At 38.4% G+C, this 18,371-nt stretch overlaps 2 protein-coding genes and 1 pseudogene across 3 annotated transcripts; all 3 read right to left on the reverse strand.

The window, feature by feature from the left end:
- Positions 1 to 512: 512 nt before the first annotated feature.
- Positions 513 to 6,515, reverse strand: LOC145570909 (uncharacterized; annotated as a pseudogene). Its single transcript, XR_014096556.1, has 3 exons — positions 6,492 to 6,515; positions 1,502 to 4,830; positions 513 to 1,090 (listed from the first exon to the last, which is right to left on the reverse strand). The product of XR_014096556.1 is annotated as an uncharacterized LOC145570909 (transcript).
- Positions 6,248 to 8,313, reverse strand: LOC145570910 (uncharacterized). The gene is made up of 3 exons (XM_081630031.1): positions 8,261 to 8,313; positions 6,709 to 8,131; positions 6,248 to 6,627 (listed from the first exon to the last, which is right to left on the reverse strand). The coding sequence occupies exons 1-3, from the start codon at positions 8,311 to 8,313 to the stop codon at positions 6,523 to 6,525; spliced, it is 1,581 nt and encodes a 526-aa protein (XP_081486157.1). The 3' UTR covers positions 6,248 to 6,522.
- A 1,050-nt stretch (positions 8,314 to 9,363) lies between these two features.
- Positions 9,364 to 13,332, reverse strand: LOC145570911 (uncharacterized). The gene has a single exon (XM_081630032.1). It carries the CDS (start codon positions 13,330 to 13,332, stop codon positions 9,364 to 9,366), a length of 3,969 nt encoding a protein of 1,322 aa, XP_081486158.1.
- Positions 13,333 to 18,371: the final 5,039 nt, after the last annotated feature.

Consider the following 18,371-nt stretch of genomic DNA (forward strand, 5'->3'; position numbering starts at 1 on the left):
ACAAAACTTCAGCATTCCAAGTACTCTTCCATACTTGGTACTTAGTTCCATGAACAAGAATCACATTCAACCACTACGACAGCTTCGTGCAATTGCAGTGTAGTCTTGTAAATTTGTGCAATTGTACCAAGGGAAAAAATATTATAAGTACATACATTTAAGGCTTACCTGAGCATCGGTTCTCTTGGGCATTTTGACAAACACCGTACGAGCATGGAGTATTGAGGAGAATTGATCACTTAATACTTATGTTATTCGGACTTTTCATTTTACCTCAATTACCAGTGTCATATCCTCGATACCTTTGCGTATGACACTTAGACAATTCATTAGAATTTTTTCACAAAATAGCCGGATCAGACACTCGGACGCGTATCCATGTCGGACATCCGAGTCCGAGTAACATAACTTAACACAATAACTCATTGATCATTATTACAATAGCTCTTTCTAAAGCCTAGAAAATGAAAAGAAAAAATTATAGTATAGCAAAAAAGGAGAGGATCGGCCAATAAAATTCATTATACTTTGTATTGAATAAGAATATATACAAAGAGTAAAAGCATATGTACAATGTAATATGTATGTTGCAAAAATGCAAAATATACATAATTTTTCTGTATGCTCTATCTGAAACTGAGTGTTTATATAACAAGTGAAATAATCAACTCAAAAACTCATAAGAGAGATTCAGCAAGTTAAGTTGTCATCACCTCTTTAACTGATCATCTTGGATGATTAGCATTCAGTTTGCCTAGTGTTACACTTTCAAAGGGCTCAGAGAGATAATTGTGTGTCCGAGCAGATAGTTCTTGTGCAACATAACGCATTGTAGGCCGCGAATTTGGCTCTGTACCGGTGCATAATAGAGCTAATGTGACTGCAGTTACCACTTCCTCTGCTGTATGTCCTGTAGGTGGTGAGAGACTTTGGTCTAAAATGTCTTTCAGTAGTGCATCGCGCTTCTCAGCTACAGAAGATAATGAGGTTAGAAGTTCTCCTGGATGCTTCCCCATCATAACCTCTAGTGACACCACTCCATAGCTATAAACATCACACTTTTCCGTCACTTTCATTGTCAGAGCCAACTCTGCAAAGGGGAAACAATGATAAGATGATTTATGTCAGATGCAGGAACATGTTCAACCACAAAAAACTAGATTTCCAAGAACAAAATTACCAGACACTGAACATATATGACTAATATGATAGCATATTCTTTAGAGGCCTATGTGAATAAATGTCAAATGCAGAAATATGACCAAATATGAAATACAAATTCTATAGTGAAGGTTAAAATCTTCATAAGTTTTCGTGTATCTATATCAAATGCACATAATGATCATGTGTAAATCGATATTACCTAGACTGAACAGATTAATAGATTATGCTAGCTACATATGAAAAAGGTGATCTTAAGAAATTTCACCAAAAGAATCTAATATTAGGATTGATAGAATTTGAAAAATCAATGAATATGGAAGACAAGTTTGAGAATTACCAGGGGCCATATATCCATAAGAACCAGCAACTGTGGTCCAGCTAGATGCATCTGTGCTGAGAATCTTCGCTGTGCCAAAATCTGATAGTCGAGGCTCAAAGTCATCATCAAGCAAGACATTGTTTATGGATATGTCACGGTGAACAATAGGTGGGGTGCAATCATGGTGCAAATAAGCAACTGCATGAGCTAACCCTCTTACAGTATTCACTCTTCTTTCCCACCCTAGTCCTTCTTTGGCTTCTTTACTGTATAGCACATTTCCCAAACTGCCCCTTTCAACATAGTCATAGACCAAATACATAGAGCCTTTTCTAGAGCAATAACCATATAACTTGATTATATTCCGGTGTCTAACCTCAGTCAATGCCCTTATCTCATTCTCGAAGCTTTTTTTATTTGCCAAGGGGATGTCACTAGAATCTGACATGTTGAGCTTCTTGACAGCAACTATCTGACCTGACATCAAAGATGCCCTATATACACTGCCAAAACCACCTTTCCCAATGCAGTAAAATTCACTGAAGTCATCAGTGGCCTTGACAATTTCTCGGAAGGTAAACCTTCCTTCTGTCCCCCATATCAAAGACTCTGAATCGCTTGTGTCTGAAAAAGTTTTGCTCTCTATATCTCTCTGTTTGATCTTTCTGCAACATAAACATAATGCAACTACACAAACTGCAAGGAGAAGAAGGGAGGCAATTGGTACCACAACAGCAATAACAACTTTTTTGTGGTTGTTGTGAGACTTGATGCGGTCACAGGTGGGTATTCCTGTTGCATTCACAAAGGCCAGAATTTCCCATGTACAGCCCATTTTGGAAAAATCTTGCACTGGGGACTGAACCTGACAAGTTGTTGTAGGATAAATCGAGAGATTGTAAGCTAAGCATGTTCGATAGTGATGGTGGGACTGCCCCTGAGAGAGAGTTGTGGGAGAGATTGAGTTTCTCCAAGGAAGTGAGCTTGTCAAGGTCTTGAGGGATTGGGCCAGAAAGAGAGTTGCTGCTCAAATCCAACATAACTTGAATTTCATCCAAGTTGCTGAGCTCTTCTGGTATGTTTCCTGATAAGCCATTCTGATTCAATTTCAAGCTCAGTATACTACCACAATCCCCAAGTTCTCGAGGGATTTCCCCTGACAGATTATTTGCTGATAAATCAAGATACTGAAGATTCTGCAGCTTGCCAATGCTTTTCGGAATATCTCCCTCCAAGTGATTCCCGCTCATATTAAGGTTGATCAACAAACTTAAATTTCCCAATTCAGCAGGTATTGTCCCACTTAGTTCATTTGAATCAAGAGTTAGAACACGCAAATTATGCAGCTTCTGAAGCTCTGCTGGTATTGCCCCTGAAAGATTGTTACTGTCAAACTGGAAGTTTGTCAGATTTCCACATTCTCCCCACTTGGGTGAGATCTCACCAACAAACTGATTTTCGCTTAGGCTGATGAAAGTGAGATTTGGGTATACACCGAATGCTTCTGATATATTCCCATTGAACTGATTTCCATCCATACGGACTCTAGTTAATCCTGTGCAATTCCTCAAACAATCAGGAACCTTGCCAGTGAAGTTGTTGCCGTTAACTGTTAAGAGCTCAAGCTTGAATCCACTGCACAACCTAGAAGGCAATTCCCCAGAGAAACTGTTGTTTGAAAAGCTAACATTGGTAAGAGAAAGGCTATGTTCACCAAAATTTTGTGGGATTTCCCCTGTAAAATTGTTGGTGAACACAGAAAAAATTTGTAAATTTGTGAGGTGTGACAAGGTTTCAGGTAACTCGCCATAGAGTTGATTAGAATTAATATCAAGTACAGTCAACGACGTGAGATTCCCCATCTCTGGTGGAATTCTTCCAGTGAGATTGTTAGAGAATAGTTGTAAGGTTGAGAGGTTGCCTAAGTTTCCAATGGTTAAAGGAATTGATCCTGAAAGTTGGTTTGTCGAAAAATCAAGATCTACCAGATTGTTCAGTTTACCTATCTCTGAGGGTATAGTACCAGTGAAACTGTTATTGTAAAGGAAAAGAACCTGAAGTTTTGACAGTTGACCTAGTTTTGGTGAGACAATCCCACTGAAATTATTGTTCTGAATTTGCAAGGAAACCAACTCGGTCCAATTGCTAAGAAAATAAGGGGAGATTTCACCAGACAGAATGTTTTCAGATAAACCAAGAGCTGATATTTTCCTAAGATTGCTCAAGGACACTGGCAATTTCCCGGTTAAAGAATTCCCAGCAGCAGCAAAAAAAGTAAGGTTTATACATAAGCCAAGCTCAGAGGGAATACTAGAGTTCAATATGTTCGAATGAACATCGAATTTCTCTAGGTTCCTAAGTTGGCCAATGGAAGAAGGAATGCTACCAGAAAGAAGATTACTATGCAGCTCCATAACTTTGAGCCCAGAGATCAAACCGATATCATCAGGGATTGTACCAGAAAGCTGGTTCGAACCCAAATGAAGCTCAGTTAAACTTGATAACTTAGAAATGTTGGTTGATATTGATCCACTGAATGAGTTATTAGTAAGATCAAGGTACTGAAGATTTGGAAGACTAGTAAAAAGAGAATCTGGGATCAACCCAGTTAAATGGTTAAAAGACAAATCAAGGTAAGTCAAGTTCCTGCTCCTAAAAATGAACCTAGGAAACTCCCCAGTTAACTCATTAAGCCCAAAACTCAAGTGGGTTAACAAAGGCATAGGACTAAACATAGACCAATCAGGAGTTTCAAGATAATTAGCTCCAATATCTAACAACCTTAACCTCCCCAAACTACTAAGTTCAACAGGAATAGTATTGTTCAGATTATTATTAGACAGATTAAGATGCACAAGTTCTGACAATCGACCGACATCTTGAGGAATAAACCCATCAAAGTAATTGGTGCTAAGATCTAAGTAAGCAAGCTTAGAAAGATTACCAACAGTTAATGGGATTTGACCTTCAAGATTGTTGCTGTCAAGAACCAAACTTTCTAAATTTGGAAATGCACTGAAATTGAAGCTGCTGAGACTCCCAGAAAGATCTTGACTGCTTAAACTGATGTTTCTGACAGAAGTAACACTGTTACAGACAATGCCAGTCCAATTACAGAGGTTTTGTGCATCTGAAAGTCTCCATGAAAGAAGAGAATCAGGTATAGGAGATAAGGAATTTTTCCACCTAATAAGTGCTTGTGCTTCAGTCAATGTTGCTTCTGAAATAGAATCAAAATTCAGTGCTAAAAATATGAAAGAAATCAGAAATATTTTGTGACCCATTTGAAGAAACAAAAGAAAGAGATATGGGTTTTTTGTTCCCCTTATTTTTGGTACAAATAAATTCTGGGTTTGAATTTAAAGATGAATATAGAATAGTATTCAATTATTCATGCATTTTCATTTTGACTGATGTAATCTTTATAGTATTATAATAGGGAATGGTCAACTATGCATTGTATAATAGATGAAATTTATCATGTTCATATAGACCTTGAATTGCTGAAATATCTAGCTGTGTTATAATTTAAATACTGTCAAGTTGCAATTTTCTTTGACCATTTCTTCTTTTGGATTATGTTCAGCCCCTTGTATAAAAAGATTAGTATAAACCTGTTTTAATCTAGATCTATAAGATATTGGAATGTTGGCTTATGCCATTTAAGACTTGTTTTGCTACTTTGTATTTACTTTTCGAACCATATCACTTCTTGACACTTCTTAAAGAACCAAAACTTCATCTAGCCTAAGCCATCACTGTCGTTCAACTCGTGCTAATAACTTCAACTCTATTTTTCACTAATGGTCACATCATTTCTTAAAATAATATCCCGTGTTACTTAAACTCTATTTTTCACTAATGGTCATATCATTTCGTAGAATAATATCCCTTGTTACTTTGTATTTTTTACTAATTTTTTTTTCATACATTTTATATCTTAAGATTAAAACACTAAATATAATGTATATAAATAAATTAAAATAAATAAAATCTCAAAAGATGTTCTTATTTTCCCATACATATTCAAACCGTCAATTCAAGAAGAGAGGATCTTATACTTGATAATTTAATACAACCAAAATTGATTCGATGAGTGATTTAGGTATGAAACTATAAACCATCATCCAAATTTCATGGCATTATAAGTTCAAAATCATGTCTTTTTCTACCTTGATTAATTGGTTGACAGTTGAGCCGGAATAATTTGAGCCAAGTTGATGTTACACCCAAAAAAGTCATTCTTTTTACCAAATGTTCCCTGGTAAGGATTTAAAATTTAATTATACTATGAAGAATAGCTGGTTGGATAAGACTTGTGAGGATAAAATAGTCTTCAAAAGTTAACAAGCGGCAGCCATATTAACAAGAGAGCACCTCATGTTCATACATAAATAGATCTCAAAGTCAGAGAATATTAAATTGTTGTATACTCCTTAGACCCTGTATTTAACTACAAGTATTCATGTTGGATCCTCAACACTTTGAAGTGCGTGTTGGAAGGGAAAGCTGCAATCAATTATCATTGTTACGACTTACGAGTGTTAAAACATCCCTCACAAGTCACAACTACGTCTAAGTGTTCTAACTATACCCTCATCTCCAGAAACCTAGAACTTGAAAAGAAAAATATTATATAACAACCAATCTAACGCGTAGACCAAATGTATCTGTGTCAACTCTACCCGAGTTCAAGTACTATAGAAACACTCACTACAGACCATTAAAGAGGATTATACAGTTATGCAACAGCAAACAAAAAAAATTGAAGAAAAAAATGATTAAACAAGACACTACATTATTGGCTATATTAACAAACCAATGAAGAATTACAACCAGCTATAGGCCTATTTACCACTCCACAAACACACACAGAGACAGTGGTAAATGACAACCTCAGCAAAATTCACAGTATGATGTATTTGCAGCATATATATATATCACAAAGCAAGAGGAACAAATGAAGTAAATCAACACATTTTCAAGGATATCAGTATTTCACATATACTTTCCCATCCCAATAGGAAACCATATACGCTCTATAAACACACACGACGGCTAGCATGACTCTCAGCAGCACCTTTGTTCAAAGCTCTCTCCAGCCTAGTTTCGAAAGGAGTAGAATGCCAATTCACCCTGTTATCCTGCAATATTGTAGAATCCATCAGTACCCTGAGAATTTTTTCATGGGCAAAACAGATCCCGTAAGCTCATTACATGTATACCTCTCTATATTTGCTAGTAGTATTTGGTATCCCTTTAAACGAAGAGACTGAACCATAGTCTTCAACAGGGGTTCTATCATTCCAGTGCACCCCAACGGTGCCAAGTAATGGCCTTTCATCTGGGCTTCGACAAGGTGATTTTCTTGGGGAAGAAGTGGCAGATAATTGCTTAAGCTCTTCAACTGTTAAGGCGCCCAAAATAGGCCTTTCCTCCTGACTTCTCACAGAATTAGAACCATGTGAAGATGCACTTGCCCCAGATAATAGTGGTTCCAAGTTTATGGGTGCAGCCTTGCTAGGTGGTGTCATCTGGGCAGAAATTATCCATGTAGATAGGCTGGCATCAACTGCTACTTCACGGTCACTTTCAGGTTCATCAGATTTTGGTTTAGACTTTGATGAAGATTGCTGAAAGCTTAGATCCACTACATAGTTCTCCTTCTGCTCTTTCATTAGTGGTGGTCCTTTTACTTTTACATATTTCCATTGTGCAGTGTTCTCAACAGGATTCAACACTGAATGAACATAGCCAGACCTGTCTCGAGCACCACGGTTGAACACTACAGGAGTTACAGCTCCTCTCTCCAGAGAATCATGATCCATGTGATCATTGTGCCCATCATCGACAAAGCATGTCCCAGAACTTTTAGTCCTTGATTCCACAGATGAACAAGAAAAGTCTTGGACTTCTCTCAGATGGTACTCATCATCACTGTATTCATCATCATAGACCTCATCATCTTCATCTTCATCTTCATCGTCATCCAAATCACTTACTTGACAGTCAAGTTCTTCATCTTCATCATCACTTTCTCTACAATTTTGATACCTGTGATTTGGAGGGAATGACCCCAAACTGGACAAAGTCGAACTACCTTCAGACACTGAAGATAATTTGGGTGGTTTCATACTACATTCATCAACCACATTCTCACCTCCCATTTCACTCTCAACCATATTCTCCGGTGGCTCAGCATAGGGTATATGCTCATATTCTTTAACATTTGAATCAAAGGTGACTCTCTTTCGTGTACCTGAACTCAATTGTTCCTCTGGACTTACATTTGCATCGAACGTGACTTTCTTTTGTATACCAGAACTCAATTGTTCCTCTGGCTTAACATTTAAGTCCAAGCTGACTTTGTTTACTGTCTCCAAACTCAACTGTTCCTCCGGCTTAACATTTGAATCAAAGGTCACTTTCTTTTGTGACCCTGAACTCAACTGTTCCTCTGGCTTATGATCTGAATCGAAGGTGACTTTCTTTTGTGACCCTGAACTCAACTGTTCCTCTGGCTTCACATCTGAATCGAAGGTGACTTTCTTTCGTGACCCCAAACTCAAATGCTCCTCTGGCTTAACATCTGAATCGAAGGTAACTTTCTTATGTATCCCCAAGCTCAATTGATCCTCTAGCTTATTCCTATATACAATAACCCACAAAACCTAATTAAAACACCGCAAACCCAACAATACCAAGGAATAAAACCGAAATCAGTATCATTTCGGAACAAATTGTGGGGAAAAAACAGAGAACTGCCCAAAAACTTACTTATCAGTTAAGCTGAATTGTTCCTTCACCACTACCTTAACACTACAGAACATCAAAACAGCACACAATCATAATCAAAAACCATCAATTGCAAATTAACAACAAAATCACTAGTAAAATACAGACAGCAACTAGACATAAATTAGTTAAACCCACAAAAATTAGTACTAACACAATTTTTCCCCCTTCCCCAAAACAATAAAAAAAAAAAATAATAATAAAAATAAATAAATAAAAAAGTACAATTCAAAAAAAAAACCCTAATATGATACAGAAACCCTTTACGAAATTGAGCCAAAATACTGACAAGATGGTGAAATTCAAGCAACAAAATTAAGCGAACATGATCATTAACCCTGTGGGGGGGGGGGGGGGTGGGGGGGGGGGGTGGGGGGGGGGGGGGAGGGGGGGGATACTCACCAAGATTTAGGAACTTGAAGATCAATTGGGTTGTCAAAAAATTCTCGATTAGGAAACGAATTGGGAGTAGGATAAACAGGATTATACTGATTTCGAACATCCTACAACAAACAAAGAAAATAAATCAAATAATCAACAACAAAAATAAATCATGAATAAAGATCAAAAGATTTCAACAAATTATAAAGAGTGAGCTTACAAACCTGAGTAGGTGGGTTTTGATGAGAAACAAAATGGGTATTTTTCCGACGCTTTGATTCATCCTTGGAAGAACCAAAACACCCAAGAAAACAACCCATTGTAAGAAAACACAGTGAAAAAGATGATCGAAAAGAAAAGCGACGAAATTGAGTTTTCAGAGAAAATTTTTTGAGTTAATTGAGAACTTTCATGGTTTGAAAAGATTCAGACAAGAATTGGGGAGGAGAGAGAAAATGGAGGAGCGTTTAATGAACAGAAAAAGGGGAAAGGGGGAAAACGGTAACGAAGATTGGTGGGGAAGAAGGTGTTTGTTTGGTTAGGGTTTATGTGATTGAATTTGGGGAAAAGGAAATGACCGTTGGGAATTGGGTTAGTGGAGGGAGGAAGTGTTTTTGAAAGCGTGTTTGTTAATTGTTATTCTTGGTGGGGTCATCACAAAGTTGTTTTCTTTTTTTTTTTTTTAAACTAAGCTGCGAATTTCATTAAAGTAGATCAATTTCCGCCAAAGTGATCAAGCTTTGGGGAAAAGACCCAAGAGATACAAATTCATTACATCCTCTAGTATCCCATCTAGCAATGTGATGGGCTAGAGTATTACCCGCACGCTTAATATGAGAGAACGAAAAATAATTAAAACATGAAGCCAAGCTATTTATATCATCATAAATTAAGAAAATAGGTGAGAAACCCTTTGCTTTGGACTTAACTGCCTTCACCACTTGCTCGGCGTCAGATTCAAGAAGCACCTCTGTAAAACCCAATCTCTTTGCCAATTGCAAACCAAACCTACAAGTTGTAGCTTCTGCAACATTCACCTCCCAACCTGCTCCCACCTGGCGTACTGCAGCAGCAAGAATACCACCCTGCTCGCTTCTTATAACCACTCCCAGCCTTGTGTTTGCTCCAATATGTGCGTCACAATTAACCTTCACCATACCTGCATTCGGGCAGCTCCAAGAGCTCGGGGCACGACACACCACAGCAGCAGCCCTGTTGGTGACTTTCGCTATATATTCATTGCTAACTCGCACATAATTCATCCAACCTCTAGCAACATCAACCGCATTAAAGCTCTCATGCTCAAACACACCCTTATTTCTACAATGCCAGGATGCCCAAGCTAGCGTAGCCATAGATAGGAGATCGTCCCTCGAAAAATTTTTTGAGCACCATAGAAAGCGTTCCACAAAGCTAGTAGCAGGGGCAGATAGTACCTGATTTTGTAATGGACTAGCAGCCCAGATTTCAGCAGCCGCGTTGCAATCGAATGTGGCATGAATTATTGTCTCCTCAGGGCCATTACATATACTACACGTTTTATCGGAGACAATGTGGCGATGAAAAAGACGCTCCTTAACAGCCAAGAAGCCTTTGCAAGCCCGCCATAAAAAGTGCTTCAACTTTGGGGGGCACCCCATAGACCAAATCAGCTTCCAAACATCACTCAAGTCAGGCCCTTGCTCAATCGATACATTTTTACCCAACCAGTAGCCAGATTTTACAGAATACATACCGTCCTTTGAAGGCCACCAGAACATTTTATCAGGGAGGCTTCGAGTTGACAGAGGGATCGCAAGAATTCTGGCAGCATCACCATCATCAAAATTGCTCTTTATTGCATCAATATCCCACTCCCCGCAATCATGGTTAATTAAATCACATACTCTAAGCTCCATATCACTCGTAGCAGTAGGAGTAGGAACGATGGCAGAAGAGTTCCCTGGTAGCCAAGCTTCGTCCCAAACCTTGATTTCACACCCATTTCCAACCCTCCATTTGAGCCCCTCTAATAAAAGACCCCTTGCACCCCATATGCTTCTCCAAGCGTAGCTTGGATCATAGCCACAAGGAGCCTTAAGAACCTCACAATTCTTAAAATATTTAGCTTTTAGGATCGAGTGAATGAGGGTTCCCGGGTTATGGTGAAGTCTCCACATTTGTTTTGCCAACAAAGCTTGATTGAAACATTTTAGATCTCTGAACCCCAACCCTCCAAGAGCTTTCGGGCGACATAATAGCTCCCACCTTTGCCAATGCAACTTACCCGTAGTTTCCGATGATCCCCACCAAAATCTTGCAAGCATGGCATGAATTTGATCAATGAAACCATCGGGAAGCTTGAAAATACTCATCATATACATTGGAATAGCTTGAGCCACCGCCTTAATAAGAACCTCTTTACCTGGACGCGAGAGCAGTTTTTCTTTCCAACCCTGCAGTTTCTTCCAAAGTCTCTCCTTTAGCCCAGCAAAAATTGCTTTTTTCGACCTCCCAATGATAGTTGGCAACCCAAGGTATTTTTCATGTCTTTCCACCTCTCGGACACCCAAAATCTCAATAATTTCTTGCCTTCGATTCGGACACACTTTTTTGCTAAAAACAACTTCTGTCTTGCTTAGATTGACTTTCTGACCGGAAGCTCTCTCATATTTGCTGATAATGTCAGCTATAACCGAGCATTCTTGCACATTTGCTCTAGCAAAAAGTATACTATCATCTGCAAAAAATAAATGAGACACCCTAGGAGCGTTTCTGCAAATTTTAGCACCATGAATCAAATTGTCCTTGGCCGCCCTCGAAATAAGAGTCGAAAAAGCATCCGCACATAACAGAAATAAGTACGGAGAAATCGGATCACCCTGGCGTAATCCTCTAGATGGAACCACAGACCCCGAGATCTGCCCGTTGATCTTAAAAGCGAAAGAGACGCTATTAAGACAACACATAATACGATGGACCCAATTATAAGAAAACCCCAATTTAATCATCACATGTTCCAAGAAAGCCCATTCCACCCTATCATATGCTTTGCTCATATCGAGTTTTAGCGCCACATTCCCATCCTTCCCATCACCTCCTCTCTTCATTGCATGAAAAATTTCGAATGCTACTATAGCATTATCCGTAATAAGCCTCTGCGGGACAAAAGCACTCTGGTTTGGAGAGATTATATCTCCAAGGAAATTTTTCAGTTTATTTGCCAACACTTTAGAGATGATTTTATAAATAACATTGCAACAACTAATTGGTCTAAATTCCGAAATCAAAGTAGGTTTATCACATTTCGGAATAAGCACAATGCACGTATTATTTATATCAGCCAAATCAACATTCCCATTCCACCAACTCTGCACATAAGCAATAATATCTGCTCCAACAATATGCCAAAATTTCTGAAAAAATAATGCATGCATACCGCCAGGGCCCGGGGCTTTATTGGGATGCATTTGAAACAGAGCTTGTCTTACTTCTTCTCCCGTCGGTTCTCTATCCAAGATTGAGTTCATCTCATCAGTGACCACCGTGTCTAGGCCTCCCATAGCATCCTGATAGCCTGTGGGCGAGCTCATGGCAAAAAGATTGGAGAAATAAGCAGCAATCAGCTTTTCAATGTCAACTCTTTTATTCTTCCAAACTCCGTTGTCATCAAAAAGTCCAGCAATTCTATTTCTAGCTTTGCGTTGACTGGCTTTGTGGTGGAAATATTTTGTATTTTTATCCCCATCACGGAGCTCATTTGCCCGAGCACGAGCAAACCAATATGACTCTTCAAGCAAGTATAAGGAATCAAGTTCACTGGAGAGGGTACGACACCTTTCTAATTTCTCACCGTCCATGGGCCCCTCTTTCAATGCCTTCATATTCTTCTCTGCCTTCTTTATTTTCTTCTTGATAGAGCCAAACTTCAAAGCAGCCCAACTTGCTAATCTCTCCCCACAAACAGCAATCCGATGACGCAAATTAAGCCCACCCGAATCAGCCCAAGCCCCACTGATCGTGTCCTGGCAGCCTTCATTTGATAACCAAAAGGATTCGAATTTGAAACCCGAGCTACCCCCATCATCAATACTACTTTGCTCAGTGGACAACAAAATTGGAGCATGGTCCGGCTTGAGAATTGGTAAGTGGCGAACACAAATATTTGGGAACAAAGCACACCATCCCTCATCTGCTAGAAATCGATCAAGCCGCTCCCTCACAAAAGTTGACATTGAATTTCCTCTTTCCCAAGTGAACATACTACCATTATATCCAAGATCACGAAAAGCACACATGTCGATAGCTTCACGAAACGCATCCATAAGCCGCTCACTTCTAGGAACACCACCTTCCTTCTCGGACAAGCTTAGAATTTCATTAAAGTCACCAAACATCACACATGGAATATCGTTGAGACCTTTGAGATTGGACATAAGAGACCATGTTTGATGTTTGTTAGCTTGTTCCGGCCAACCATAAATGCCAATGGCCCTCCAAATAGGAATATTATTATCATCCAATACATGAGTATAAATATGATGAGTAGAGTAAGACACAATCCCAACATTAACATCTTTCCACCACATCCCCAAACCCCCCGACCTTCCACTACTACTAAGACAAACACCATTCGAGTAACCACAACGATTTTTTATTTTATTTAGAATTTTTTCATCAAGCATAGTCTCCATTACAAAGACAATATTTGGCTTCTCCCTCCAACACATATCTTGGAGGCACCTAACCGCACGCGGGTTGCCAAGCCCGTGGCAGTTCCAGCTTAATATTTTCATTGTTTTTCGAGGGCTTGGACATCCCCAAGACCCTCTACTTTAGACACGGTAACAACAGAAGATACATTACTCACACAAAGTTTCTGTTTTTTCTCAGGTTTGGGAGCTTGGAAGTCCTGGGTAGCCACATTCAAAGCCTCAATATTCCTTTTTTTCGAAACAGACCAACCCTCCCCACTTTCACTAGTATCCATGGCTTCAGCCCCAATGTTGCACTCCTTATCACGTAGTCTTGGATCTGTCAGTTGCACGGCCCCCTTTAACACACGATGCTTCAACAGTCCACCATCTCCCATATTTATTGACACAACCCCATCCTTTGTATTATGTCCAGCGTTCACCCCTGTAGTATGAGCATCAGCAGCCTTCACACTCTTCTCACAAACCACAGATGGGCGTAGCACCATAGCCCCACTACTCTCGTCTGCTACAGCAACCAAAGACACAGACCTGGGCTTCGGCGTGGTAGGTATGTCAGCTTTTGGTGAAGAAAAAAGTAGTTTCCTTGCTGCACCTGGTGGTCCAAGACGAATTGCTCTCGGGTCATTTATAATCGGATCGTTGCACTCTACCTCTTTTTGTCATACTTTCAATCCATTTTTTCTCCATCTCCCTCTCCGCAATAGGCACCTTCGAACGGTGAGGTGAGGCAGCCAAGAAGGGGCCATATTGGAAGACAATTGGCGATTCATCAGTACATTGATCCTTCTCATTACAGTCCTTATCATTGTGACCAATGCGGCCACAATAATAACAAAAATCACCAAGTCGCTCATACTTGAACCCAATCCACTTAGTATGCCCCGAATCGACAGCAATCTTCATTCCCCTCCGTAATGGTTTATTGATGTTGATCATCACCTTGACCCTCATATATTCATCCCACCCGAGAGGATCGGATTCATCCACTTCAAGACACTCACCAATACTATTCCCAACTTCCCTGGCAAACCAAGAGGAGCGCTTCCCAAAAGGAACATCGAGAATTCGAATCCAAAAAGGGCAGTTATCGAAAGAAATTTCAGAAGGCTGTTCGTCAGCGCAAATTTCTTTCAAGAGAAGGGTCTGATTGTCAAAAGTCCAAGGTTTACCATCTAATACTTTCCTCCTATCATCAGCATTGAAGAATTGGAAGATAAACAAATTGGTATCAACGGACCTAATTGCTACGTTCTCATCAATTCGCCACAAGTTTTTCAAAACCCTCTTCATTGCATCAATATTGAAGGTTTTCTTAGTTAGAAGTTTACCTACCAGGGATAAATCGATCTTTTGTTGCGGAGTATCATCATCAGTCATAGCACTCGAGCCACCAAGGACAAAATTCTCTTCTTCAGTCAGTTTCAACTTCTCCCACTCGTGCACCAGTTGATCATCTATTGCAAACAGAGCAAAACAGAGGAAAATTGATTGATTATGTGGAAAGACAGAATTAAATTGCACTAATAATTTTGTAGAGTTAAGCACGGAACCCTAGTACAGAGAATATTTCAGGAACCCTACTCGAGGGACTTCTTTATTCTTTTCACAAAGTTGTTTTCTTGCAATGGAGTATGTTGATGTTGATTAGATAAATCCTAGATTTAGGGATTTTGTTTAAATAAAAAAAAAAATTAAAATGCAAAATTTTGATTATCTTTAGATGGAGTATTTTGATTTTTTTTGTTAAAACGGAGAATATTTTGATTATCTTAGATACGGAGTATTTTGATTATTATCGACATGACCAGTAATACGACCCGAACCAATTCTATACACAAGTTATTGAGAGAGAACCCAATTTCGATCCAAAATTGACTCAATTTGTTCCATTTATCATATTTTCTAATGACCCAGAGGAATGAGAATGAAGGACAATTAAACCTTTATTTTTTTTAAAAAAAATGAGGCTACAAAACCCTTACAAAGGAAAAATTGTAGAAGGAACTAGAAAACTCTCTTAATCAATAAAAAAAACCCTAGAGGGAACTCCTTATAAACACTATGTTAATTTGTTCGTTGTTGTTTTATTTTCAACCCTATGGTTATTTTTGTTGCTTAAACATTATGCTATTGATATGAAATTTCAGGAACACGAAAAAAATGTTTTAACTGTTTACGAGTGCACCTAAAATTTGTGAATTTTGATGGGTTTGTCGTCCTAATCATGTAAAAGAAATATCCTAATAACTCGAGTCTTTTATATTAATAAGAAAAGCAAAGGTCGAGTCTACAATAATCGAGGGTTAATTAAGTGGCCTGGCCAATAATATATGAGCCATTGTTTCGAGCTAAGCTTCACTTTTATCCAATAATCAATTGATTGATTGAATATGAACTAGCTTAATAATGACATAGATATAATAACGAACCATGGCAATCAATCCCCTCTAGACTATTGGTCGCGCGATTTGGTCAAAGGAGTATGTAAGTGAACATGATATAATGAATAGAGTACTCAGCTCGACCCATGCATAAGGATAGCAACCCTGTTTAAATCCTAACAAATAACAAACACCTACCATTATTTAATTTGGTGATTTTAGACGATTAGTAAAGAAGATAATATAGTGAAAAGCAAATATTAGATGTCATATATCAAGTATTAATGCATCAAATTAACTTTGAAAACTTGAAATTTTGCATTGGGAGTAAGTAAATATTTTTCCCTGAGTCATGAATGTCGGTAGAAAATAAATAAGAATCCTTTGCTATATAAAAGATGAGAGAATAAGAAGAAAAACATAGTTGAAGGAGTAAGCTAGAGCATTTCTCTGAAAACATTAGAGAGTCCTCTAGAGAAAAATACTCTCCTTAAGAGACAAATATGTTCTCCATCTCTCTTAAAGTAGAGAAACTCTAGTTAAGTTCATGTCCATTTAAGCTTTCAGTTTGTGCATTGTAAGATATGAATGTTGTAATCTTTCCTTATTAAATAAAAAGTTTTCTTTCAAGAGGGAACACTATCCTCTCGAACCTTTATATCTCATATGAATTACTTTGCTGTTTAAAAGCTCATCATAAACACAATATAACTTGTTTAAGTAGAAATTACGGTCTAAGGTAGGACACGAATTAGATCTGTGTTGAGCTTGATCTAAGGAAGACAGGGTTGGGGTTAGCTATCTTGGTAAAGCCGGAAGCTGGAGAACACTATAGGTTCCATTGCTAACTAAGTTCAGGTATTGGTCAAAACTTTTTTAGTAAACAATTATTATTGCGAAGCATGGTGGGCATTAAATTTGAAAAGAGGATTCATTATGGTATATAAGTAGTAGTAGAATAGAGATAACTAGTACCATAAAAATGAATTTGTGTTGATTAAATGCTAAAAACAATATTGTCAATACTAGTTTGAATATTGCCTTGATAATATTTATCTTGTCATTGTTAGTATTAGTATTGTCATTTGTTCACAATATAGTATCACAAAAAGACAAAAAGGTTGCCAACATAAGGACAAAAGTGTGCTGGTCCGTGCACCGTGCTGGGTCGAGCCTGGCTCTAACATCATCAGGTCAACTAACCACTATTCCATGTGCAAAATCTTGAAAGTTAAAGTCTATAAACACATTGAGAGACTAAATCTAAGTCTTTTGTATCTTATCTTAGTAATTAAGGACATGGTTTTTTGGCTCGAAAATTGACTTGTCTTTTTTAGCTAATTGTCACGTGCGGACTAACTCCCCTAGTCTTATGCATGCGCGCCCACTAACTTCCTTCCCAAAGGTTGCTAGTCAAGGCTTACCCCCGAGTGTTGCTCCTAATAAGGCAACAAAAGCTAAGTAAGTGAGAAAATAAGTAAGAGCACAAGAGAGAGTAAGTTAAGAGAAATTGTATTGCTTGAGAGAGAGTGTTTACAAAAATGCTTGGATGGTTTACAAATGAGGGGAAGGTCCCTATTTATAGGCCTCCCAAAAGCCTAGAGAGTTGTACTCTAGAACAATCTAACCTCCTCGAATGGAGGGTCCTAGAACAAGGTTATTCTAGAGACTTCTATACAATTCTAAGTTACATCTCTTATGTACAACATTGCGGAGTATTCTATAATACTCTAGGTCTACAAGAATGTACAAGAGTATCCTAGAAAAATCTAGAAGCTTCCGGACGCATCCCGAGACTCCTAGCACGTTCTGGAATATTTTGGACTTCTCCTCGAGAATCCGGCTGCACCATTGTCTTCGTTGGGCCCAAAAACGGTGGACCCCAAAGTTTGGGCTCATTTGGGTTTCATTTGGTCTCCCAAATGACTCATTATTGTGTTATTGTCAATTGGTTGTTCACTAGGAAAACAACACCAAATCAAAATAAAACTCTTTAGGGGGAAGGTGCTTCCTAGCACCCATAGGCATCTCCCTTGGCCCGAATGGTTGCCTAGTGCCCAATTGACGTTGCTGCTGCCTCGGTGGGTGTGGGACTTGAATCGTGACATAATGCTTGACTTGGTTAGTTGGCTCCGCTCACAAAAGTTACAATCACCTCAAATACTTTGTATTGAGCAATCAATTATGGAATACAGAGTACTATCCTTCCCCCTTTATATGATCTTCCCATTTCATAATTACAAAGTTTAAAAAGTTTTCATTTAAAAGTTATCCCATATATGGTTAGAAAGTTCCAATCAGTTTTCCTCTATTTTGCTAAATGCGTCAAAATTCATTATTTGGCTATTGTCACTTTTCCATACAATTTTTTTTCCTTGGTTTTATTCCAATTTAAAATCATTATTCTCTTTTCCTGATTGCCACATTAATTTCTTTGCTCTTATTTTCCGTTTTACAATATTCATTTTGTCATGAAAAACAAGATTATTAATGTACTTCGATCCATCCATTTCCAAAAGACATCCGTTCTCAAAAGAAGGTTATGTTTGGTGGTTTTTTTACGCTTAATAAGGAAAATAAGATAGTGGAAAACAAGCATTGAATTAACTTTGAAAGTAGGAATATTTTTATTGG

Source organism: Chenopodium album, chromosome 12 (assembly GCF_948465745.1).
Source record: "Chenopodium album chromosome 12, dcCheAlbu1.1, whole genome shotgun sequence".
Taxonomy (NCBI): Eukaryota; Viridiplantae; Streptophyta; class Magnoliopsida; order Caryophyllales; family Amaranthaceae; genus Chenopodium; species Chenopodium album.